Source organism: Danio aesculapii, chromosome 25 (assembly GCF_903798145.1).
Source record: "Danio aesculapii chromosome 25, fDanAes4.1, whole genome shotgun sequence".
NCBI classification, from domain to species: domain Eukaryota; kingdom Metazoa; phylum Chordata; class Actinopteri; order Cypriniformes; family Danionidae; genus Danio; species Danio aesculapii.
This window is the reverse complement of record NC_079459.1, coordinates 34108755-34135435: the sequence shown is the minus strand read 5'-3', so window position 1 is coordinate 34135435 and position 26681 is coordinate 34108755. Positions and strand designations below refer to the sequence as shown.

The window sequence follows — 26681 nt, the reverse complement described above, 5'->3', positions numbered from 1 at the left end:
CCTCTCTGCGCAATGCTGTGATTTCTTATGTTTATTTCCAATAATAATATCATATTTCCAGTCAATATCTCTCGCTTGTGGTGACGCAGTGGCGCAGTAGGTAGTCCTGTCGCCTTACAGCAAGAAGGTCGCTGGTTCGAGCCTCGGCTGGGTCAGTTGGCATTTCTGTGTGGAGTTTGCATGTTCTCCCTGCATTTGCATGGGTTTCCACGGGTGCTCCGGTTTCCCTCACAGTCCAAAGACATGTGGTACAGGTGAATTGGGTAGGCTAAATTGTCCGTAGTGTATGTGTGTGAATGAGTGTGTATGGGTGTTTCCCAGAGATGGGTTGCGGCTGGAAGGGCATCCGCTGTGTAAAAACGTGCTGGATTAGTTGGCGATTCATTCTGCTGTGGCGATCTCAGATTAATAAAGGAAAAGAAAATGAATGAATGAGTCTCTCGCTTGTGTTTACACCCTGAATGTGTTTGGATGCATTTTCTTTAAACATTAATAGAAAATTCAGTCTGTTTTTATGTGGTGTCCGCATGGTCTTAAAGTCCTAATGTATTACATTTCAAAAACAAAATTTTGAGTCTTAAATTCACTGAAATATTGTCTTGTTTGTCTTAAATCATTTTAAACGGGTCTTAATTTTCCTTCGTTTATGTAAGGCTACCCAATCGATCCAACACATCCAATTACCAACAATACAAAACTTTTAGCCAATCTCCATTTATAACTAATGTTAAAACAGTTTATGCATACATTTAGTTTCTTAAGCTTTTTTAAGGTTAAATTGAAAAACAAATGTATGTAAACAACTAGAGCTGCTCGATTATGGGACGAATCATAATCACCATTATTTTAGTCATAATTGTAATCACGATTATTCAAAACGATTTACAGTTGAAGTCAGAATTATTCGCCCTCGTGTGAATTTAGCTTTTTAATAAATATTTCCCAAATGATGTTTAACAGAGGAATTTTTCACAGTATCTCCTATAATATTGTTTCTTCTGGAGAAAGGCTTATTTGTTTTATTTTGGCTAGAATAAAAGCAGGTTTAAATATTTTGATACCTATTGTAAGTTCAATATTATTAGCCCCCTTAAACAATAGTTTTTGATGGTCTGCTGAAGAAACCACTGTTATGAAATGACTTGCCTAATTACCCTAATTAAGCCTTTGAATCACACTTTAATCTGAATACTAGTATCTTGAAAAATATCTAGTCTAATATTATTTACTGGCATCATAGCAAAGAGAAAAGAAATCAGTTATTAGAAATGAGTTATTAAAACTATTATGTTTAGAAATGTGATGAAGAAATCTTTGCATTAAACAGAAATTGGGGGAAAAGGGTCGCTATTAATTCAGGAGGGCTAATAATTCTGACTTCAGCTGTATATATACAGTTATTTTCCTCCCTGTGAATAAGAAAAGGGAAATAAATACAGTAGAATAAAAATATGAAACAAACTGAGCTTTAAACATCTTCACTGTAAGAAACAAAACTTTAATTATAGCTAGAAAAGTCCTTCAGTCAAGAGCAGTGAGGGATTTTCTGCTTCTGTTGTTTGATTAATGATAAAAACAGTCAGCAGCAGGAATATTGTGCGCTGTCACTTTAAGAGCAGTACAGCTCTGATTTATGGTTTCACTTTCACATGTCTTTTGATTCTCAACTCGTGTCTTTACACATAATGAGGGTTAATATGAATAATCACTAAACACCGCGCTCTGACACATGTGCATGTATTTGACCATTAAAGCGCTCGCATTAAGATGACTTTAAATGTGTGTGCTCTGCTCGTCTCTGAGGCTGAGCGCACACACACAACAGCATGAGATCTCTGTCGTGCTTTTAAAAACATGAATGATGCACATCCCGTGCTACAAAAGGTACATTACAGTACACGCTTTCAGTCATTTTCACGTGAAACTGAGCTTTGCAGAGCAATAAACGTGAACTACTGTAAACGAGGCGGTATATGATGCAATAATTGTTTATCTTCTTTCATAATCGTAAGAAGCCAAAATCGAAACTGAATTTGATTAATTGCGCAGCCCTATATACAACTTTGTTTTGATACATTCATTTAAAATGTGTGACTAAGAAATAATTAATTACAATTAGTTTTTTATGGGGCGAGTAAAAAAAATTATGCTGAGTCATTTAAAAAATCCTTGGTGTTAAGCCCTATAAAAGTCTAAAATTTCATTCCTCATGGTCTTAAAAATGTCGTAAAGACTTAAAATTGACTTGGTGAAACCTGCAGAAACCCTGCTTTAATCAGCTTGCAAACAACTGGTCTTGAGTTGAGGAATTCTGGGAAACAGAGGATAATAAATTCTGGCGAAGCAGAGTTCCTCTGATGTTTAGCCAGATGTTTATGGCAACGCTCCACTTTTTTGTGGAAACAGGCTCATTTTACAGCTCTCCTAGAGGTAAAGAGTTGAGTTTTAGCATCGTTGGATCCATTTAGCTGATCTTCAGATCTGGCGGAAACACTTGTAGCTTAGCTTAGCATAGATCATTGATTCGGATTAGACCATTAGCATCTCGCTCAAGATTTTTTGATAATTCTCCTATTTAAAGCTTGACACTTCTGTTGTTACATTGTGTACTTAGACTGTAAGTCTTTTATAACAAACAACAGCAGTCCATTGTGTGCCATGGTATGGCTGAATAACCAAACTGTATTTTATATTATTTATTATTTATTATTATTTTGCATAAGTCGTGTGCTGCAGACCTCTTGGTCAGGTCACCCTTGTCAATGAGATCTTGATCTCAATGGGGTTTTTTTGCCTGGTAAATGAAGAGGCATAATAATAAAAATAATACATAATAGTGACAGAAAATAATAAATAAATAATATATAAACTACTTTTAAAAGTTGTTCTTTTCTAGACTGATGTGGCTAGGAGCTATAGTCTCAATCTCAATGAATGAGGAATCCTGAAATCTCCAACTGCTTGCTGAACTCAATTAAATTACAATTAATTTATTTTCAACAACTCAAATCTGAATTGACATGCCCCATTACGCTCGATTCACATGGAGCTTCAGCGTCAACACTTAAAGTTAAAGCAGTGTCAGCCAGTAAAATTAGTCCGCAATCAGTTACTGTTTGAGCTGGGGTATTTGCATAAAGCAATCTGATTGGTTGATATTTGCGTTGGTGCTTGAAAAGTTGAGAAATTCCCAACTTCTGTAGCAAGCAATGCCGCTGAAGCAGCACCAACGGACACACAATTCAGTTTGCACGACGCCCTGTGTGAATGGGGCGCTACTGTTCTTACTTAAGCCCTAATTTATGCTTAAAACGTGTCATTTTTAGTTTGCTCCAGCTACTGCGCGTGCATGAAGGTTGCCAGAAGCGCAATGATATTACACAGTGCTTGACAATTGGCTAAAGAGCAAGACTTTTTATTTTCTCAGTCTTAGTAAACGACGTAGCTAGAATCAAGAGTCTAACTTTAAATAACAAAATTATCCAAAGTCTGGTCATTTTTTAGCAAATTGCTAATGGTCTAATCCGATTCAGTGATTTATGCTAAGATAAGCTAAGCTAAAAGTGCTCCTGCCTGACTTAATCAACTTTTGGATTTAAAAAATGGTGAAACTCATCTGTTTACCTCTGGAAGAGCTGTAAAATTACATTATTTCCAAACAAATTAAAGCGTTCTTTTTACATTTTGATTAAAAAGCCATTTTTCTATATAAAAATCTGAATTTGTAGATTTAATTTGTAAAGATTTTAGGTCACAGATGCCGTAAAGTTATATATGTATTTTTTGGTTCGTGGCGCTTGGTACCACATGAAGTATTCATAAGGGGAGTTATTTTATAATGTAGAGGGATATTTTACCCATGAAAACCATTGTTTGTTGTGTTCTTAGACTCACATGCTGTTGTTTATCATGCAAAATAGACGATTGTTTTTGTGCTGCGGTTTTATGTAAAGCAACAAAAGCTTCACCGTGACCTTGTTCATAGCCAGATTTGCATGCAAATTCAGAAACAGGATTTCTGCCAGTCGTAAAAAAACAGCAGTTTAAGACCTCAAGATACATTGGTTTATGCTTTTGTTCGTTATTAAGTTGACGTTGGATTTTTACCCCTAAACCTGCAATTCTTTTGAAAACATTTCATCAAACAAGACTTCAGTGTCATGATATATTGCTGCTAAAGTAAATAAATATTGATTTTTAAATACTGTAAATAAAACAAAAACACATACTTATTTTACTTTTTGAAGTTGTTTACTTGCTTTTAAAAAGATCTAAACAAGTCTTTAAAGGGCATCTATGATGAAAATCAACTTTAGTAAGCTGTTTGGACAAGACTGCGTGTAGGTGTAGTGTCCACAGTCATATTGGATTGATAGAAGCCAAACAAGTCTCTCTTTTTTTTTTTATTTCCTCTTTTTTTTTTTATTCGCTTTTCCCCCGCCCCACCGAATTGATTGGAAGGTACCATGTCTCCATAATGACATGTGTGCACATGTCCACAGAACATTTTTAGAAACTGAGATTAAATAATCTGTTCCAACTTTCTGTGTTCAGCTGCAGCTCAATAATTAATTTTATAAGTTTAAAACGTTTTTGAAACAAAGCATGTTTGTAATAAAGACAGTAAAATAGCTACGTAATTGTTAATCGATATAATCATCACGGCCACATGGTGTCAGTAAACGCTAATTTGTTTGTGAGACGCATCATTTCAGAAAGGCTTGAATAAACTCCACCACAAATAAATTAAATAAACCTACTTGGTATTTTTGACTAGTGACCTTCAGCTTCATCCTTTTCTGTCTCTATCACTGACTGCTGTTTATCTGAAGCAGACACGCATGTGGGAGCGGTGGGAGGGGAGAAGCAGCTTATTTGCATTTAAAGCCACAGGCTACAAAAACAGCTACAATGTGATTAGACACCAAAATGAGCAGATTCTACATTATAGAATAAATAATTTGATGGGTATTTTGAGCTGAAACCTTACAGACACATTTTGGAGACAGCAAAGGCTTATCTTACATCTTGTAAAAGGTGCCATTTAAAAAAACCATTCAGAAATCCTGATTAAAATTCTTAAGTTTTTAGGCTTTGATAAAATAGTGCCTGATTGATTTTGATGTATTTAATATTAATTATAAATCTGTATATTGCCTGTTTATTAGTAATAACAATCGTTTTAATCCTGCCTCATGCATAAACACAATCACTGCAGCAAAGGCCTTACTTGCTATCAGTCAGCAGTAATTAGAAGTTTATTGAGGGAAAATGTGTTTGCTAATCTAAAGTTTTTACCCATCATGCTCTGTTACCTTCCTTTCGTCTGCTGTTTTAATGTCCAACTAAAAGACAGTTAATGAGGCTCTTTGTACTTTATAGACTCCTCTTTCTTTTTTAATTTCTTGTTTAATTATCAGGTCTCTCAGGGCGCCTGGTAGCGTTCACGGTCTCAGACTTTTGTCATCCCCTGCGTTTACCATTCAGGGACCTCGTTTTTCAGAGCAGTGAATGCTATATATATACAGTTATGCTATATATATACATATATATGCTATATATATATATATATATATATATATATATATATATATATATATATATATGCTATATATATACATATATATATATATACAGTTGAAGTCAGAATTATTAGCCCCCCGAATTATTAGCCCCCCTGTTTATTTTTTTTCCCCAATTTCTGTTTAACAGAGAAGATTTAGTTCAACACATTTCTAAACATAATAGTTTTAATAACTCATCTCTAATAACTGATTTATTTTCTCTTTGTCATGATGACAGTAAATAATATTAGACTAGATATTCTTCAAGACACTTCTATACAGCTTTAAGAGACATTTAAAGGCTTAACTAGGTTAATTAGGTTAACTAGGCAGGTTAGGGTAATTAGGCAAGTTATTGTATAACAGTGGTTTGTTCTGTAGACTAAAAAGAAAAATTCTTAAAGGGGCTAATAATATTGAGCTTAAAATGTTTTTAAAAAAAAATAAAAACTGCTTTGATTGTAGCAGAAATAAAACAAATAAGACTTTCTCCAGAAGAAAAAATATTATCAGACATACTGTGAAAATTTCCTTGCTCTGTTAAACATCATTTGGGATATATTTAAAAAAGCAAAGAGGGCAAAGGGGACTTCAACTGTATATATACACTTTTATTTATTTTTTTTCATCTGCACCAAGGCCCGTGCTGTTTTCTTAACCTGCAGCTCTTTAAGAGAAGTGTCATTCATGTCTTTTCAGGTGCACTCGTCATTTTGTTTTTGATTGTCAGCATGATGTAGGCCTATAATGATGTTTATACAATATAATCATAATGATATTTATACATGATCAAACTAGTGTGGAACTTAAGCAAAACGAAGACTAAAATTGTTTTAAATTTGGTTTTTGTAATTCGGGCTCAAACAAATATTTGTTGCGTTTTTTTAAATTAAATTAGTTTGACTACATAAAAATCTGTGGATGTTTCTGATGCATTTATTATTATTATTATTATTATTAATAATAATAGAATTATTATATATAATTGTTACTCTCACATTCAGATATGCTAATAACAATGCATAACACAGAATTTATTATTTTTATTTTAACAATCAGACTGAATTTGTAAACATGGTTCATGTAATAATTCTAAATGCATTGATGCATGTTTAAAGCAGTTTTTACACAAAATAGTTTCTTATTTTAATTATTATTTTGCATTCATGGCACACTTTCTATAAGAATTTACCACTAGTCCACACCAAAATCAGCTTTACTCTTACATGAAACCCAACTTTGAGCTCAAGTTTGACACCTGGATTTGTCTGGAAGAAACTTCTTGACGAGTGAGCAGGCGGATTTTGTTCTGTCGAAGTGGGAAGACATCATTCCTGGCTGCTTTTACTCTCCAGCCCTAGTCAAACTCACTAATTAGAGATGGTTTCATTGCTCTATAGCAGTGCTTTTAAGATAAAGTGATGTTCAGGGCGTTCCGAGGACCCTGTGGACTCTCCTTCAGTCCTCTTTTCTCTCTCCTATTGATTTCTTCTTTCTGTTTCTCAGATTAACTCTCTTAAGGCTCGTTCTGCCTGAATCACTGGGAGGAACGGGGAACACTAGTTTGTTTTTTAAGTGAACACTCCAGGGAAGCTGCTTTCAGTGCAATCAAGCCATAAAGGAAAAAGCCACAGGAAATGAAATCCATACTGTATCCTGTTTTTAATTCCATCCCATTCCTGCATTGCTCTGCCAGGCGATGCTTGGCGATCCTGTAAAAAAATGATGCAAAAATTTCCTGAAAGGAAGAGTCGTCTCAACATCTCCTTGTATCTGTTGTGTTTTTTCCAGTCATGAGCGGTTTTCTGTGATTGGCGGAGGAAGCCTGCAGATCGTCAACCTGACCGAAGAGGATGCTGGGATATACGTCTGCCAGGCTGACAGCGGCAATATGACCAGCGAGATCCAGGCCGAGCTCACTGTGCATGGTACGTTTCATTAAAATATACTCCGAGTATCCGCAGGGTCTTAAAATGTCTTCCAATATCAAAATCTAAATTAAAAGGTCTTAAATTTACTGAATGTTTGTGTTGTAGGTCTTAAATGATTCTTAACATGTCGTAATTTTCCACTGTCTATGTAAATGTTACCCAATCAGGTAATCAACCAATCAACAAAAGTGAAATATTTAACTCTGTTTACCAATATGGTGTAACTGTCTTCCTCACAATAACCTTTGATTAAAGTTCCTTATGTATTTTAGACAAACTGTTGTGTATAAATTTAGTTTGACATGTAAATATTTTAGCTAGATTTTGCTTGTTTTGACCCATTTAAAATATGTGGTTAAGAAATAACTCAATTAAAATAGTTTCGAAAAATCCAGTGTTTAGCCCTGAAATTTGCTTCATCATAATCTTTAAAAGGTCTTAAGTCTTAAATTAGACTTGGTGAAACCTGCAGAACCCCTGTCATATCGCTAATGAAGTCTCAAACCAGCTGAGAAACGTCATCTCAATTATCATTAGCTGGCTTTCCTTCATGCCTCATTAAAGGGGAAATGAAGCACTCAGTCAAGTTTACATTATTTTTTAAATTGATTTCCACTTTAATGAAAATATATACTACAAACTCGATTATTGTAACCATTTAGAAGAAAACTTCATGTTTTACTAAAGATTTTAGACCTAGGGCGCCGCCATCTTGGAATGTCGCTGTGTCCAACATCTCGGGGTTGGTTCCGTTCCCTCAGCTGAACAGATACAGTGGAAGTAATAAACTAAACACAGAGATTGTAAAGCCCAATTTAACCCAATGGGTGAAGTTGTGGATGTGGAGCTGCAGCAAATACAAGCATCAGATGTGTGTCTAATATAAAAATATATCTATTTATTCTATTTTTCACTTTTAATTACTGATCATTTGATGCGCTTTGATCCACTCTATGTATTACACTGTCTGACTGCCTGTCTGGGTTTCAACCATGGTAGTAACAGACTGAACACAGAGGCTGGACAGCCTACTTTAACCCAATGCATGATGTTGTGGACGTGCATTACAGAGCTGCAGCGAATACAACAAATACAAGCATTTAAGTTGTGTATTTTTCTATTGTTAATATCTCTCGCGCTGCTCCAGCGCTGCCTGATGAGGGGATTTAAGGGAGTTTGGTTTGAACACAAAAAGAGGTGAGCGGCTGTAGTAGTGAAAAGTGAAAGTACCTGCCCCTGTTCCGTTAGCACCAGACCTTGTTGAATCCCAGACAGGCAGTCAGGCAGCGTAATACAGAGAGTGGATCAAAGTGCTTCAAATGCTCAGTAATCAAAAGGGAAAAATAGAATATATATATATTTTTTTATATTAGACACACATCTGATGCTTGTATTTGCTGCAGCTCCACGTCCACAACTTCACGCATTGAGTTTAATTAGGTTTTACAGTCTCCGCGTTCACTCCTTTACTTCCACTGTATCTGTTCAGCTGAGGGAACGGAACCAACCCCGTGACATCAGACACAGCGACATTCCAAGATGGCAGCGCCCTAGGTCTAAAATCTGTAGTCAAACATGAAGTTTTCTTCTAAATGGTTACAATAATCGATTTTAATATATATTTTTCATTACTATACTGTCAGTAAGCGCCGTCTTTCGGATGAGGCGGTAAACCGAGTACCTAACACTCTTTGGTCATTAAAAATCCCATGGCACTTCTAATAATGAGTAGGGGTGTAACCTAGGTGTCCTGGCCAAATTTCCTCCATCGGCCCTTACCGATCATGGCTTCTCAATCATCCCCATCCACTGATTTGGCTCTATCACTGTCGTGGCTGCTGTTGCATCATCCAAGTGGATGCTGCACATTGGTGGTGGTGTGGAGAGACCCCCTCCCTCATGATTGTGAAGCGCTTTGGGTGTATGGCCATACATGATAAATGTGCTATGTAAATACACATTACATTACATTCAGACTTTAAAGTATCGCTTGAGAAACCAGTAATGGAAATGGAAGTTCTAATTTAAATCCCTTAATTTGTAAATTAGTTTATCCGCATATTTGAGGTGTTTAGTTTGGTACAATAAAGTGTTAATGGAAACACATATGCTGAATAAACTCTGACCTAGCAAACATTGCACTCGCATGACCAATCAGCTGTCTCCATTATGCTTGCCTTGATTACTATTGGTTGCTCTTCTTTCTAGAATATTCCTTCATTCATTTTCCTACAGCTTAGTCCCTTTATACATCAGGTGTCGCCACAGCGGAATGAACCGCCAACTTATCCAGCATATGTTTTACACAGCAGATACCCTTCCAGCTGCAACCCATATAAACTCTGACCTAGCAAACATTACACCCGCATGACCAATCAGCTGTCTCCATTGTGCTTGCCTTGTTTACTGTTGGTTGCTTGGTAACCAATACCACAGTCGGCTGCTCTAACAACATTGAAAAGTCTTGTTTCATGTTTTTAATATGCAACCCGGCTTCAGTTCAGCACAAGCAGACTAAACAGGCCCATATGTAATTAATAGCAACACTGTTTAGTGCACACATGTCTAGACAACGTTTTCCTCTGTGGAGGAGGAACTTCAAAGCGTTGTTTTGTTTTATTTATTTATGTGCATCTCTTGGCTGATCATCACTTTTATTTTTTTGTGGGAGTCAATGATCATTTTTGTTTGCTCTAGATATGATTTCAACCTAGCCAATGCATGCTCAAACTCAAACTCATAGACATCGTTTAATATTTCTTTGATTAATCGTGACCAACCACATTTCTGAAGCGTGATATAGGGGAGTAAATAATGCCACAATAATTGCCAAGCAGCACAATTATGATTCATGCAAAGAGTGCTTCACAAAACACAAAGGAGATTATTGCAAAGTGGGCCTCACGAAAAAATAATTTCCGAAATCCTCTGTTCTGACATAATTACAGCAGCGAATTGAGTGTGCTGATTTGCATATAATGGTTTTCTCATGGTTTATGAATGAGGCTTCCTGGTCAGAATGTCTATTTTCTATTTCCAGACGTTGAAGTGCGGATGATTGCTTTCACATCTATGCATTTGGCATACTTTACCTTACATCCATAATAATACGTTTGTTATTTCAAATATAGACGCGCACACGAGCGATCGCGAGCTCCCTGGAGAAAGTGAAACCGCTCGCACTTTTAGACAGCCTCGTAAAACGAAAAAAGGACACAACAGATTTTGTTCCTCTTGGGTCAACCATGACTCGTCATTATATGTATTTATTATTACGGTGTAATGTCTTGGCTGTGTATTTAAAACATGGTGGTTCTTTTGTTTTCATTCTCCTGGCTTGTGTGCACTAGTGACTCTTCTCTGTAAACCAATAGCGTTCAGCTGCGCGTCTAGCTCCGCCTTTTTGTACCCTTTTGCCGTGCTAGGTACCCTTTGCTAAGGTGCCCAAAAAGTGGTACTGTACGGTTCGCGTTTTGGTACCTTTTGATAGTGGAAACGGCCATAAAAGCTTACCGAACTGTACCGTACCACTCAGTGAAAACGGCCCACAAAGTGTGTTGAAGATGGTGAAGGAATCCACGCGCTGCACACTTTTCACTTGCGTGTAGATGCAACATGTGGTCGCACTCTGGTTGGATTTCATCATCGACACTTCAGGTCAGGACAATAACACGCATGAAAATGAGTGTGGTGGCTAGCAGCAGTGAGGAGACGGTAAATATAAAAGTATGTAAGGATGTCGCCAGAGTGGCTTTTTGGTTTCTTTTCTTGTGCATCCCAGCCACTAGCCCCCACATCTGAAAGATTTTTAGGGGGTAATACAGTCATCCAACTTCACAGTTTATAATGTTGCAGTGTGTATTTGAATAATGATGGCTGGTTCTTTTACTTGAAAGCTCAGAGATTCTCATAATTAGTTTTGTTGACAGAGTTTGAGGTTTACTAAATCATTCTTCTTCACACATTCGAGATGTCGATCTACCTTAAAGTTTGATTGTTCAGCGTTTACACTTTACCATTGCACACACTTTATAAGATTTTATTCATCAAGCGTAAGAGTCTCTTTAACACTCATGTTTATTTGGTGATAAAGAGATGTGATGTTTAGATTTTGACTATTATTTTCCATAGTAATGTTAATATATTAAAATAAAGTGGTTTAAAAATCCTAATATTCCTAAATGGATTGTATAAAGATATTCAATAATTATTGATACTGAATGATATAAAAGATTATATTGTGATCATTTGTTTTGCTGTATCGCCTAGCACAAACATCTGAACATCTGCGTTGCTCATTTCTAAAACCCCTCAGCCATCAGTCTGTCATCACAGTGGTTCAGTATTATTATAATGTTAGTATTATTCCCTCCAGAACTGTCTTGAGCATCTGTCTGCGCTCCCAAAGAGCGTCTCATGCCTCCGAATGCCACCGCATCGCGTTTCATTTTTGTTTTGAGGCACAACTCATTTATAAGAGAAGAAAAAATACCGCAGTGGCTTTACTTAAGACACAATGACATTTATTCTGTCTGATATTTGGTGCCAGTTTATAGGAAAGTGATGGTTTTTTCCTCTTAGACTCATTGGATGAAACGCTGCTTTATTCACAAATGTTTTATGTGATATTTCAGTTTTGCACTTAAATCTAATTCACATCTTTGAATGGAAACGCAGCTGTTAAGATTAAAGCTAGTAGGTATTTTGTATGCGCGGTCTGCATTAGATCTGGTCAAACCGTCTGAAGCTGAAACTACCTTTGATCTGACTCTTGAACTTGAGCCATATCGTAATTGCGTTTTGTAATTAGGGTTATTATTTGTGCAGGACACGGATGCTAGCAATGCTTTAAATCCAGTATAACATGAGTAAGATAAAGCAGGCAGCGGTGGGGTGTGTGTGTGTGTGTGTGTTCATGATCTCTTCACCTCAGATATGAGCTGTTATTTTCACTCCCTCCTGCTGATCTGAGCTGAAATAGACGCTCTTGGGCCATCCACACACACACACACACACACACACACACATTCTGATGTTTGTATTTTTTTTTTTCCATTAGCTTCTTTCACCTCTTTTACAGGTACTGACGCACTTATGTTACCGAGCTCAGGAAGTCGAGTCTCTCATGGGAAGTCAGGAAATCTGATTTGGGTTCTGATGGGTAAAAATAAACCCCTTTATGTCAGACAGTAACTCAAACACACATTGGGAGGAGGGCGTTTAGGTGTGTAAAGTTGCATGTTTTGATAAACACTCATGCAGGTGTGTGTGTGTGTGTTTGAACATTTTTATGCTTCCTGAACGTCTGTGGAAGCATATAAACAACCTACTGTAGCAGTCTCTGGCTGTGCATTAAACACACACTTGATTATAGTGATAATTCAATTATTTTTTAATCATGTGCTGTTTAACAGAGAGAAGATTTTGTACATTTTAAAATATAATTAGGGATGCTCCGATCAATCGGCAGGAGATCTGCATCAATTGATTCTCGATCAGTACTTGCTAATATGCCTGAGGTCATGAACTGATCACAGATGTAATCGATTATAAGTGTTCAAGTAGAGAAAGACGTATATGCGCACCCGGGTTATACATCAGCAGCTTTTTAATCTGTTTTATCTATTGTATTTTGTAAAGCTGAATGTCATGTCCACAAATTATTTAAATTATAAGAGATGTGTTTAAGGGATTTTATGTAACATCTCTAATTTATTCTCATGTAAAAAGAAAGCTCCACTTAAGTATCATACTTACAAAGCTTGAAACATCAGAATCAGTACTCTTTATCGGCTGCAACAATCCTGATCGGAGCATCCCTAATCATAATTGTAATAACTAATTTCTTTTGTCTTTGCCATGATGACTGTACATAATTTTTTTCTAGCTATTATGCAAGATATTCGTATACTAGGTAAAAAAATTGTTGATTGAATGTAAGTGACAAACTGCAAGCTTGGGATGTTTGTCAGGTTTATATCTTCAAAATGTGAATTTTGTCACTGTTTTGGAGCTCTCAAGTGTATAAATATTCCTAAAACACACTGAAACTAACATCTGCAATTTTTTATTTTAATTTCACGTGACTCTTAACCAATCAGGAGCTTGCTTTAGTCATATATATATATATATATATATATATATATGTATGTATGTATGTATGTATGTATGTATGTATGTATGTATGTATGTATGTATGTATGTATGTATGTATGTATGTATGTATGTATGTATGTATGTATGTATGTATGTATGTATGTATGTATGTATGTATGTATGTATATATATATATATATATATATATATATATATATATATATATATATATATATATATATATATATATATATATATATATATATATATATATATATATATATATATAGTTGAAGTCAGAATTATTAGCCCCCCTGTTTATTTTTCCCCCCAATTTCTATATAACGGAGAAAAGATTTTTTTCAACATTTCAATCATAATAGTTTTAATAACTCATCTCTAATAACTGATTTATTTAATCTTTGCCATGATGACACATAATATTAGACTAGATATTCAAGACACTTCTATACAGCTTAAAGTGACATTTAAAGGCTTAACTAGGTTAATTAGGTTAACTAGGCAGGTTAGGGTAATTAGGCAAGTTATTGTATACTGTAACTTTGGTTTGTTCTGTAGATCAGTGGTTCCCAAAGTGGGGGTCGCGGGACAATGACAGGGGGTCGCTTGGTGATTTGCAAAATCAAATTAATTTTATTAAACTATTAGAATCACCATATTTTACCCATAACCCACAGAAGATCAAAATAGTAGTTTTTAATAGTAAAACAACAACAACATGCAATTGAAAACCCATCAGCCTTTAAATACTTTATAGGATTGTGTGTTTACATTAGATTAACAACACAGCAATAGTGTCAGCTGCAGCAGATTGATTTTATAGCACCAGGTTAAGCTTTCTGACACCTTTATGGCAATCAAATACATTAAAAATAAATACAGGCTACAACTGAATATTGAGGATGATCTCTGAGTGGTGCTCCAAAATTAAACCAAGAATAGACTTGTGCTAAAAACATGGTCTCCCCCAGTCTCTTTAGTCAAGGTTAATATTAAATTAATAAATGACCATAAAAATGATATGGTGGTTAGACTGTTGCACTTTTTGTGTTGTCAATATGCTCATGTTTATACATGCCTATTGTTGTGTGCGCAACGTTTGTATATTTATAACCACCTCTGAGGAATTTAGAGGTCGCGATTCACTGGCATTTTTATTTTAGGGATCGCGGGCTGAAAAGTTTGGGAACCCCTGCTGTAGACTAACGAAAATAAACAGCTTAAGGGGGCTAATAATATTGACCTTAAAATGCTTTTAAAATATTAAAACTGCTTTTATTCTAGCCGAAATAAAACAAATATGTTTGTTTTAAAAAATATTATCGGACACACTGTGATAATTTGCTTGCTCTGTTAAACATCATTTAGGAAATATTTAAAGATATATCACATATATATCACATTAGACTTGTCTGCTGAATGCTTGATTCTGATTATAGGCAACATCCCTCATTTATTTTCTCAGGTAAGGAGAAAGCTTAAGTATCATGCTTAAAGGGAAAATGTGCTTAATGCATTATAAAGCTTGAAGAATCTGTATCGGCCGATCACTATGACAAGAAATCTGTACTCTGATCACCATGACATTAAGTCAGTACTCGGTATCAGCTGCAACAATCCTGGTCAGAGCATCCCTAATAACATTTCTAATCACTGATTTCTTTTGTCTTCGCCATGATGACAATGCATCATTTTTACTAGCTATTTTGTAAGATATCTGTACTCTGCTTAAAGTGCAATTAACAAGCTTAATTAGGCAGATTGGTTTAATTTGGCAAGTCATTGGACGACAGTGGTTTGTTCTGTAGCCAATCAAAAAATGATATTTCACAAGGGAGCCAATAATATTGATCTTAGCAGTTTTTACATTTTTATAAAAGCAAGTTTAACAGATACTAAAGGAAATCAGACTTTCTCCAGATGAAAAGCGTAATAGGAAATACTGTGAAGAGTGTTCTTTGCTCTGTTAAACGTCACTTGGGAAATAATTGAAAATGAATTAAAATTTCTCAGGAGGGTTAATAATGTTATCTTCAACTATAGCTGACCTGAAATGAAAATTTCATGTAAATTTGCTCTCCTTCAGACCGTCTGAAATCTAGGTGACTTTTTAAACAATATTTTAAAGCAGACATCATGGTCCTTGGTGATTTATAAATGGATTAAAGGTAGTAATGTTGGAAATAATGTTCAGTTTCTTACACAGACTGATCATTTTGCTTTAGAAGACTTTATAAACACTGCAAGACTTACACTACCTGACAAAAGTTGTGGCGTGGATATCTGTTATAAGAGCAACAGATAATAACTTGACTTCTAGTTGATCGTTTGGAGAAGTGTCAGGAGGTGGATTTTTCAGATGAATCATTTGTTGATCTGCATCCTAATCATCACAAATACTGCAGAAGACCAACTGGGACCCGCATGGAGCCAAGATTCTCATAGAAATCAGTCAAGTTTGGTGAAGGAAAAATCATGGTTTGGGGTTGCATTCAGTATGGGGGTGCACGAGAGATCTGCAGAGTGGATGATCACCATCAACAGAGGTATCAAGACATTTGTGCTGCCCATTACATTACAAACCACAGGAGAGGGCGAATTCTTCAGCAGGATAGCGCTCCTTCTCATACTTCAACCTCCACATCAAAGCTCCTGAAAGCAAAGAAGATCAAGGTGCTCCAGGATTGGCCAGCCCAGTCACCAGACATGAACATTATTGAGCATGTCTGGGGTAAGATGGAGGAGGCGTTGAAGATGAACACAAAGAATCTTGATGAACTCTGGGAGTCCTGCAAGAACGCTTTCTTTGCCATTCCAGATGACTTTATTAATCAGTGATTTGAGTCATGTCAGAGATGTATGGATGCAGTCCTCCAAGCTCATGATGGAGTCAGACACAATATTCATTCTGTTTCCACTGCAGCATGAGCACATATTCTATACTGGACATTATTGAAGGTTCAGTGACCAGACTTTAGTCTCAGCAGAGTCAGACCTTACTGTCCTAATGAAATCATTCATAATCAAAGCCTGATCATATTTTATTGTGCTCAAATAAGTGTAATCTAGAGGCCTTTACCTTTCAAATAAACCACTTCTGATACCAAATGATCAACTAGAAGTCCAGTTATTATTTGCTGTTCCTAAAACTTGGATAGGCCACAAGGCTTCTGTCAGGGACTGTAGTTTTGCCTGTATTTATTTTTTATTTACATATTTTTGGGGGGCTTTCACATGGTCTGTATGATCATACACATACATGTTTTCACCAAAGATCACAGTTTCAACTAAAAATGTACATTATATTTTAATTTTAGTGTAAACTATACATTTATAATCTCTTCTTCTGGATTTGGGGATGTTTTTAAATACAGTTCATTGGCGTTTTTTAACGTTTCTAGGTTAATGTATTTCTGTTCATGAATTTTCAATATTATTGTGATGATCACCAGTTTCTGCACAGATCTTAACTTGTATCGAGACAAACTCTCTCGCTTGATATTTTTAGCTCTCTTTCATGCTTGCCTGTGCTGTTTTCATTGAAGTGATTAATTTATGCCATACTTTCAATGCCAATGCATGTTTTTTATCCTCTACTAAGAGACATTTCTGGCGTTTGAGTCATTCTCCGTGTGTCTTTCGCAAGCTCTTGGCTGTGACTCTGGAGGAATAAATAAAGCACTGCTGTTTTTAAGAGCTCTTCTGAGAGATAAGAGTTATGGAGTGACCGACTCTTCCTACAGTATCTCTGCTGTGAAAGGCAGCGTTGGGTTATTAAACACTGGCGTTTTAATCTCTTAATATCAGCATGTGAAGTGACTCATAACTCTTGTGGCGTGGTTATTTTAGAAGCCGGTGTTCACATGCTGAGATTTCACTCGGATTCCCTCTCAGATTAGCAGGATTTTTAAAGAGCCGTGTAAAACGCTGTTAATGCTGCCTTTAAAAGTTACTCATAAAACCAAAGCATGTGCTGGAATATGATGTGTGTTGACTATCTGTAATCGTATTACTCTCACACCATGTGCCACAGACCCGGGGGCTGTTGAATGCTTGATTCTGATTGGCTGATGAATGCTCTAAGGTGTACAGTTATTTATTGATATTATAAACTCACAGCTAAAGTAGTTCCTGCAGCTTTTGAGTGCTTAATGGTGTTTTCACCTCAGACATGGATGTATCGTTAAACATGAGGGATTTAGATCTTAAGCCTGGTTTATACTTCTGCATTGAGGGATCGGCGTGACCCACGGTACCTGCCTTGTTGCTCTGCAATAAGACTTCCCAAACACTAGCAGGCAGTAGGTGTTTATGTTCCTCTATGTCAAATTTCTTCACTGGTGTTTTGTTTTTTTTCTGACCGCTACAAGTGTACATGTGGAACCAGTGTACATGCAACAACTTTAATCATAAGGTTAACACAAAGCAAAAGTTTTCATCTTGGAGCTCCTTTACAGGACACTTCTAAATACTCGCTCTATTGGGCTCGCAGCTCTCAGCACCACCCATGCTCATCACTGCTACCAAGCCAACCAATCACAGAGCTTGAACACTACGTGTTGTAGTTAAAATTTTTGATACATGCATATATACATGCGCGCACACACACACATATATATATATATATATATATTTACTGATATATTTTACTTTAAATTCTCTTCATAACATCTGTTGTTATAATTGTATATGATCATGAAAAGCTTTAAACGGAAACAAAAAATAAATAAATAAATATAAAAATAAATATATAAAAAAAAGTAATTATAAAAATTAAATAATTAAATAAATAATAATAATACATGTTTGTGTATATATAAATATATATATATATATATATATATATATATATATATAGAGAGAGAGAGAGAGAGAGAGAGAGAGAGAGAGAGAGAGAGATACATGTATAAAAAAAAAAAACTATCTATATATCTCTATCTATCTGTCTGTCTGTCTATCCGGCTATCCATCCATCCATCCATCCATCCATCCATCCATCCATCCATCCATCCATCCATCCATCCATCCATCCATCCATCCATCCATCCATCCATCCATCCATCCATCCATCCATCCATCCATCCATCCATCCATCCATCCATCCATCCATCCATGTGTGTGTATATAGAGAGAGAGACAGAGACAGAGAGAGATATATAGATAGATATTTTTTTATATATGTATCTCTCTCTCTCTCTCTCTCTCTCTCTCTCTCTCTCTCTCTCTCTCTCTCTCTCTCTCTCTCTCTCTCTCTCTCTCTCTCTCTCTCTCTCTCTCTCTCTCTCTCTCTCTCTCTCTCTCTCTCTCTATATATATATATATATATATATATATATATATATATATATATATATATATATATATATATATATACAAACATGTATTATTATTATTATTTATTTAATTATTTATTTTTATAATTACTTGTTTTTATATTTATTTTTATATTTATTAAATTTTATTTTTTTTGTTCCCGTTTAAAGCTTTTCATGATCATATACAATTATAACAACAGATGTTATGAAGAGAATTTAAAGTAAAATATATTAGTAAATATTAGTGCGTATATCAGTGTTTCTCAACCATGTTCCTAAAGGAGCACCTTCTTTGTACATTTTCCATGTCTCCTTAACCAAACAAGCCTGATTCAGATCATCAGCTCATTAGCACAGACTGAAAGACCTGAAATGGGTGTGAAAGACAAAGGAGACATCCAGTCCGTAGTCATGCAGTGCTGGTGGTCCTCCATGAATGTGGTTGAGAAACACTGCTGTATTTAAAAGTATATCAAAAATCGAAGTGAAAAATAATATCTAATGTTTCTAATGTACATTCGTTTATTTGCCATCATCTCTTACTGAAATATGAAGGTATTGACATGAAATAGCCATGTGTTGCTGAAATACCAATAAATAAACAAACAAACAGTAACTGACTCATAAATAGATATCTGTATTGTACATGTGCTACTGTAATAAGTCATCGCACAGACTGATTGTAGGTCATAAGTCAAGTTATTTTGTTGTGTGCTGAATTTTCACAGGTATATTCCAAACGATATGATATCACCCATCTCTACTTGTCGATGATAAAACTAGCAAAGCCGCAGTTATATTTAGCATCTCTATATTCTTGTTCTTCATCTGCTCTTCCCAGATTGCACAAGTAATAAACATCAGCTCGGTCCATGATGGATGCGGTTGCCATAGGAACAGTTGAGAGCAGAAGCACTTTACCTGCCTGTACCTGTCCCAGCACATGCTGTTGTTGTTTTCTTCATCTTGTAAACCCTCTGACCTCTTCTCAAGTTTCTTCTTGTTGTTTTTTTGTCTTGTAGTTCCTCCACGCTTCCTGACCAGGCCTTCAAACACGTACGCGCAGGAGTCCATGGACATCATCTTTGAGTGTGATGTCACCGGCTCTCCTCCGCCGACTGTCAAGTGGATGAAGGATGGAGACACGGTCATCCCTAGTGATTATTTTAGGATAGTGGTACGTCTGTGCTCATCACTGCTTCATATATGAGTTTTAAACTAACTTCTCTTTTTGCTTTTATCTAGATCACACACTTTTCATTAATAGGGCTTGAAACTCTTAGTGAAAATAGTGAAAGGTTTTTTGTTTTTCCAGCAAATGGGCCAGTGAAACTTAAGATGTCAATATATACATTTTTAATTTGTAACAAAAATATATTTACATCACCAGTAATTTTCATCATGAATATATGTGGTGTTATATTTTATAAATCTAGATTTGTCCATTCTGTTAGCGACACATTTGACCATGCATACAGTTTTAAATGCTATTTTATATTTATTTTGAGTTGTTTATTAGTATTATAATAGTGTTCGTTTCTGGTTTAATTTATTTTATGATGATGTTCTGTTGTAGTCATTTTAGGTTTGCAGTTGGCATTTTAATCCTTTCTTTTTTATGTTTATTTTATTTATTTGTTTAATTTACACTTGCTGGCCACTTTGTTAGGTACACCTGTCCAACTGCTCGTTAACGCAAATTTCTAATCAGCCAATCACATGGCAGCAACTCAATGCATGTAGACATGGTCAAGACGATCTGCTGCAGTTCAAACCGAGCATCAGAAAGGGGAAGAAAGGTGATTTAAGTGACATGGTTGTTGGTGCCGGACTGGCTGGTCTGAGTATTTCAGAAACTGCTGATCTACTGGGATTTTCACGCACAACCATCTCTAGGGTTTACAGAGAATGGTCCGACAAAGAGTAAATATCCAGTGAGCGGCAGTTCAAAGGCAACAGTAACTCAAATAAGCACTCGTTACAACCGAGGTCTGCAGAAGACTATCTCTGAACACACAACACGTCCAACCTTGAGGCGGATGGGCTACAGCAGCAGAAGACCACACCGGGTGCCGCTCCTGTCAGCTAAGAACAGGAAACTGAGGCTACAATTCACACAGGCTCAACAAAACTGGACAATAGAAGATTGGAGAAATGTTGCCTGGTCTGATGAGTCTCCATTTCTGCTGCCACATTCAGATGGTCGGGTCAGAATTTGGCGTCAACAACATGAAAGCATGGATCCATCCTGCCTTGTATTAATGGTTCAGGCTGGTGGTGGTGCTGTAATGATGTGGAGGATATTTTCTTGGCACACTTTGGGCCCATTAGTACCAATTGAGCATCGTGTCAACGCCACAGCCTACCGAAGTATTGTTGCTGACCATGTCCATCCCTTTATGACCACAGTGTCTCCATCTTCTGATGGCTACTTCCAGCAGGATAACACGCCATGTCATAAAGCACGAATCATCTCAGACTGGTTTCTTGAACATGACAATGAGTTCACTGTACTCAAATGGCCTCCACAGTCACAAGTTCTCAATCCAATAGAGCACCTTTGGGATGTGGTGGAACAGGAGATTGGCATCATGGATGTGCAGCGACAAATCTGCAGCAACTAGTGAAGCTATCATGTCAATATAGAGCAAAATCTCTGAGGAATATTTCTAGTACCTCGTTGAATCTATGCCATGAAGGATTAAGGCAGTTCTGAGAGCAAAAATGGGTCCTATTCAGGACTTTTAAAGTGTACCTAATAAAGTGGCCGGTGAGTGTGTGTATGTGTGTGTGTATATATATATATATAGTACTGTGCAAAAAATTTGGTTGGAAATTCTTTTTAAATGTACAGCCAGGTTTTATGCCGTTCCTTCTGAAAAACAATCATTTGCAAGGGTTATGTTTTTCTTTGAGTAATTTAATGATTGCAAACACTGTTAATCCAGTTAAAATTTATATCTGTTGGTAAAAATAAATAAAAAGACAATGAAACACGAACATGAAATAGAGCCCAAACCTAAATAGTTTGGCATCACCTGGAGAGAAAAAAGACGTGACAGTATATTTTATTCACAAGTGTTTTAGTGTTGTGAAAGTCTTTTTTTTTACTATTGTTTGTTTATTTGTTTGTGTTTCCCACAGAAGCAGCATAACCTGCAGGTTTTGGGTTTAGTCAAATCAGACGAAGGTTTTTATCAGTGTTTAGCAGAGAACGACGCCGGCAACGTCCAGGCCAGCGCTCAGCTCATCATCCTGGATATAGGTAACTCTACACACGTCTTAATTCTGCATGCGTTCATGTTCATTAACCTGAAATGCTCATCTTAAATCAGTACACTTCATTAAAGCCACAGTATCTAATTTTCACCACTAGAGGGCGAGTGTTCACAACAAACAAAAGCATAGTTTGATGATGCTGTGGCTGAGTGTGGAATCAGGGGAGTTGTAGTCTTCATTATTCTACAGGACTCATGTTGATGGAGGAGTTCAAGTGTTCAACACTGATTATCATGGTAGTATGACGCAGAGGAAGACTGAAAGCTGAAGCAAAATGAAGCAGTTACATATTCTGGGTCTTTTCCTGGTTTTGTTTTATTGCTTAATTTTATTTTTCAGTTTCTGATGCTAGAGATACGTTAACTGAACGAATCCAGTTCAGGTTTTTTCTTTTCTTTACATCAGTTTTTTTTACATCTGATGTTTTCTGGGGATGAGTCCAAACACTTGTGCGTTTAGTAGTATTACTCTTGTTTGGTGTGTGTGTGAATGTAGTGTGGGTGGTTGTGTTACTACAGTCTGAGATGTTTTTACAGCACAGTTTTGTGCTTCTCAGTAGATTTTGCGTTCAGAATGAAGCCTTGAACACATGTTGTCACACGTCGAGGCGTAAATGACGCTGAATGTTTAATTAAGCACCCGTGCGTGTGTGCGCGCTCTTCATTTTCACGTGCATCTCTGCATTAGCACCTCTCCACGGAGCTCTTCATTAAGTGTGTGTGTGATGTTTAATAATCCTGCAGATGCGTTTGCAAACACAGACCACAGACAGCTCTGACTCTACTGTAGTTTACACACCTTGTTAATTAGCGATCAGATTCCAGCACAGAGGAAGTTGTGTGTGTGTGTGTATGCTGTAATCGTGATTTTTGGTCTATAAAAAGGTTTTCATCACAGTGCTTTTACAACAAAGCAAAGGGGAAGAAAGTGTGCTGTTGTGTGTGGCCCCAGAGAATGATGGGAAATATAATTTGTGCGACAGCTAAATGTTTTCTGACTGCTAAAGTTTTGTTCGCAGTAGGTGAAAGTTGAGTAAACCATAATTATAATAAACACCAATGGAGAGTCGGAGTTTCGTAAAACTTTCGATTTTATTTTATCTTTCAAATATACTGCTTAGAGTAACTATTCATGTTTGTATTCTAATTAATATGATCCTAATTATATAATTAATTAATGTACTATTATAGTTAATTCTAATATTTAAGTCCTATATTTTATTCAATGTCCAATCATGAATTTATTAAACGTAATAATATAAAACCAGTAATGTTTGTCCAACTAATGACACTAATAATAAAACATTTATTTATTCATTCATCTATTTATTTGTTTATTTTTATTCATTTAATAATTGTATTTAAGTGTTAAATGTAATTGTATTTATGTAACCTTGTTATATAATAATGTGATTTAATGATTTAAAACTGTAATTTATTCGTTTAAAATACTTAGTTATTAATATTCCAACAAGCAATTGACCGACCAACAACACTGATACATGCTTTTATTCATTTTTATTTTTATTTTTATTTAATTTTTAATGGCATTTTATTTGTTATTTATTAAATGTATTATTTGTAATTTTGTAACTTGTTGCATGTGACCATTTAATGTAAATATTTAAAATCATAATTAATGTGCTTGAAATACCCATTCATTAATATTTCAATAAAGAAATGAATTTATTAAATAAATATTTAATAATAAATCAGTTATATTTATTCATGAAATATACTTATATTATTATTATTATTGTTATTATTATTATTATTATTATTATTATTATTATTATTATTATTATTATTATTATTATTATTATTATTTTTGGTGGTGGTGTTGTTAATTACCATAGTTGCCGACAGTAATGATGCTGCAGTAGAAACTGTGTGATGTTGTTATTTCATCTGAGCTCTTCATTATCAGGATTTCATTTCTCCCTGTCAACATGAAGGAAATGTTGATTTCTGTTCCTGTTTCAGTGATAAAACGTCACTCTCGGTCATTAATCATGTTTGGGTGTAGTTTGGTGCAGTGTTCAGATGGAGGACGTGTGTGTGTGTGTTTTGCCTCTAGGGCTATATGACTAGGTCTGTCACATCAAGGAATTTTGGTTGTGCGATATATTGTCACAGAAATTGTTGCGAAATGCAATATTATTGTCATTTTGAGACCATATTATGCCACTGATATGATTATACAACAGCATAATAATGCAAATAGCCATTAACAATTTAAAATACTTATCATTCTTAAGGTCATTTATATTCTGTAATTTGATGTTTAAGAGGTAAATGTCCTGTTCTATATATTATTAAATGTCCTATTAGGTAAATGTTCTATTATAAACTTTGACACTGGTGAGGTAGAATGTAAATTTAATGTTATTTGTGAATTTATAAATATATATTGCAACCACAAAAATGATTTTAGTCATCTTAAAGTATTGAACGAAAGTCGATATAGTGATTATTGTGACAGGCCTATATATGAGTAAAACCCCATATAACAATACATTTAAACTCATATACCGATAACGATATAAATCATAATACACTTCCATTTCAGTCATTTCAATATATATATTATAGGCATAGATGCCTATAGATGATAGGCATAGATGGGCATAGATGTATTTGTTTAATCTAGATTAATCTCAGTGTAATCTTGGAATTAATCTAGATTATAATGGCTTAATTGAATTCTGTCGAAGGCATTCAGAATATGTTTGCTACCCAAGTAATGACTAAAGGTAAGTCTTTGAGAACGGGTTTCTCAAGCCAGGTGGCGCATTAGACCAGGGGCTTATCTCCTGTTTTCAAAATGCTTCACAAAATGCTTGAGAAACTGTTCTACTAGGATTTTGATTCCCTTAATCCGACTAAAGTCATAACTGAACTAAACAGTAATGGAATTAAGACATGTGGAGTATGCAGATATTAGTGGCATTATTGAAGTAAACACTGCAATCAAACTATCACCGTCGGGTAGGACATTTCACCATATTTTCCGACAAGATCCACACACACGGCTGATAGTAAAGGACCCCACACACACACACACACAATTTGTCTTTCCATTTGGCGTGTGTTATTAAATTCCATAACACTCCTCCACCAGTCCTTACTCCTTATTTGCGTCTAATAGCCCAGTTTGTCACGGGGGCATGAATGAAATGTTCATGAGTGAAAGTGAAACTTCCGAACTGCAGTCTGCAGTCACCCAAAATTACAGGAAACTCTTACATGAAAGCATTTCACATAAACACCTTCATTATAATATTGTCTATTAAGGCAAATAAGTAGATTACAGATGTCCATGTAAATGTAGGCAATAGTGTCTTCGAAGTAAGTGAAAGATCCAGAAGGCCATATATATATATATATATATATATATATATATATATATATATATATATATATATATATATAGGCCACATTTAAAGGACTATTTCTATTTTTGGATCTTAAAGTACATACACAAAAATGCACTCCTTCTTATCATTGGATAAAAAATGTAGACATTTAATATATCAAACACTTTTTGAAATGAACGATTACAGGTCCAACATAAAAATGTCAAACATCGCTAAATGAAATGCAGCATGTAAACATTGAACTTTCAAGGTTTAATGTAGCCGTCTGCGTCTTGTACTGGTGTGTAATATTGCGCTCATTATTATGAAAAGGTATTACCATAATCTATGGACGGCAAACAATAAATGGAGCGTAATATGAATCTATAGACCTTTCATTTTGTCTATACAATATATATAATCATGCACAGCCCCAGTCCCTGCATCAGATCTGGATCTCATTTACACTCAACCAATTACACAAGAGCTTTGTTTTGATTAAAGGAATAATACACACTTCAGGACTCTTGTAAATCAGTGCTGCTACGCTTCTACACGAGCCACGGTGTGTGTGTGTGTGTTTCTTATTAATGACGGTTTAGCTATAAATGTGAAATTCTGTCCTCGTTCACTCTTCCAAACCCTTTCTTATGCCAAACTGTAGTCAATGGGGTGTAGAACTGCATTGATTTGACCTTATTGACTAAAAACATTGACCATTTTCTAATTATGTTGTACTGTATAAGCTGCTATTAGTAGGTGAGAGAAGCTGCTTTCTTTCAGCAGTTCTTTATTTTTAAAATATACATTGATAAAAGACCATTTGGTGTGCTCAATATTTTTTTTAAAAACAAATGATATATAATATGACGGCATTAAAAGTATACAAAGAATGCTATTCACTTGTGTTTTACACTGCAAAAATGCTTTTCCTACTTAGTTTTTTGTCTTCTTTCTAGTCCAAATATCTAAAAAAGCTTAAAACTAGAAGCAGTTTCTAGACAAGCAAAACATATTGTCTTATTTTAAGTAATAATATGCCAAAATTAAGAGGGTTTTTTCTTAACAAACAATATAATCTGCCATTGGGGTAAGAAAAATAATCTCATGTCAAAAGGAA

The 26681-nt window shown here is 35.5% G+C and overlaps 1 protein-coding gene across 1 annotated transcript in view; it reads left to right on the top strand.

Moving 5' to 3' along the window:
- The window catches only part of LOC130219153 (neogenin), a 241186-nt gene that overhangs the window by 142532 nt on the left and 71973 nt on the right, over positions 1-26681 (top strand). Inside the window, exons 5-7 of the mRNA XM_056451454.1 lie at positions 7356-7492; positions 19950-20104; positions 22072-22192. Coding sequence (XP_056307429.1) covers positions 7356-7492; positions 19950-20104; positions 22072-22192 — 413 coding nt within the window. The remainder of the gene's footprint in view (positions 1-7355; positions 7493-19949; positions 20105-22071; positions 22193-26681) is intronic.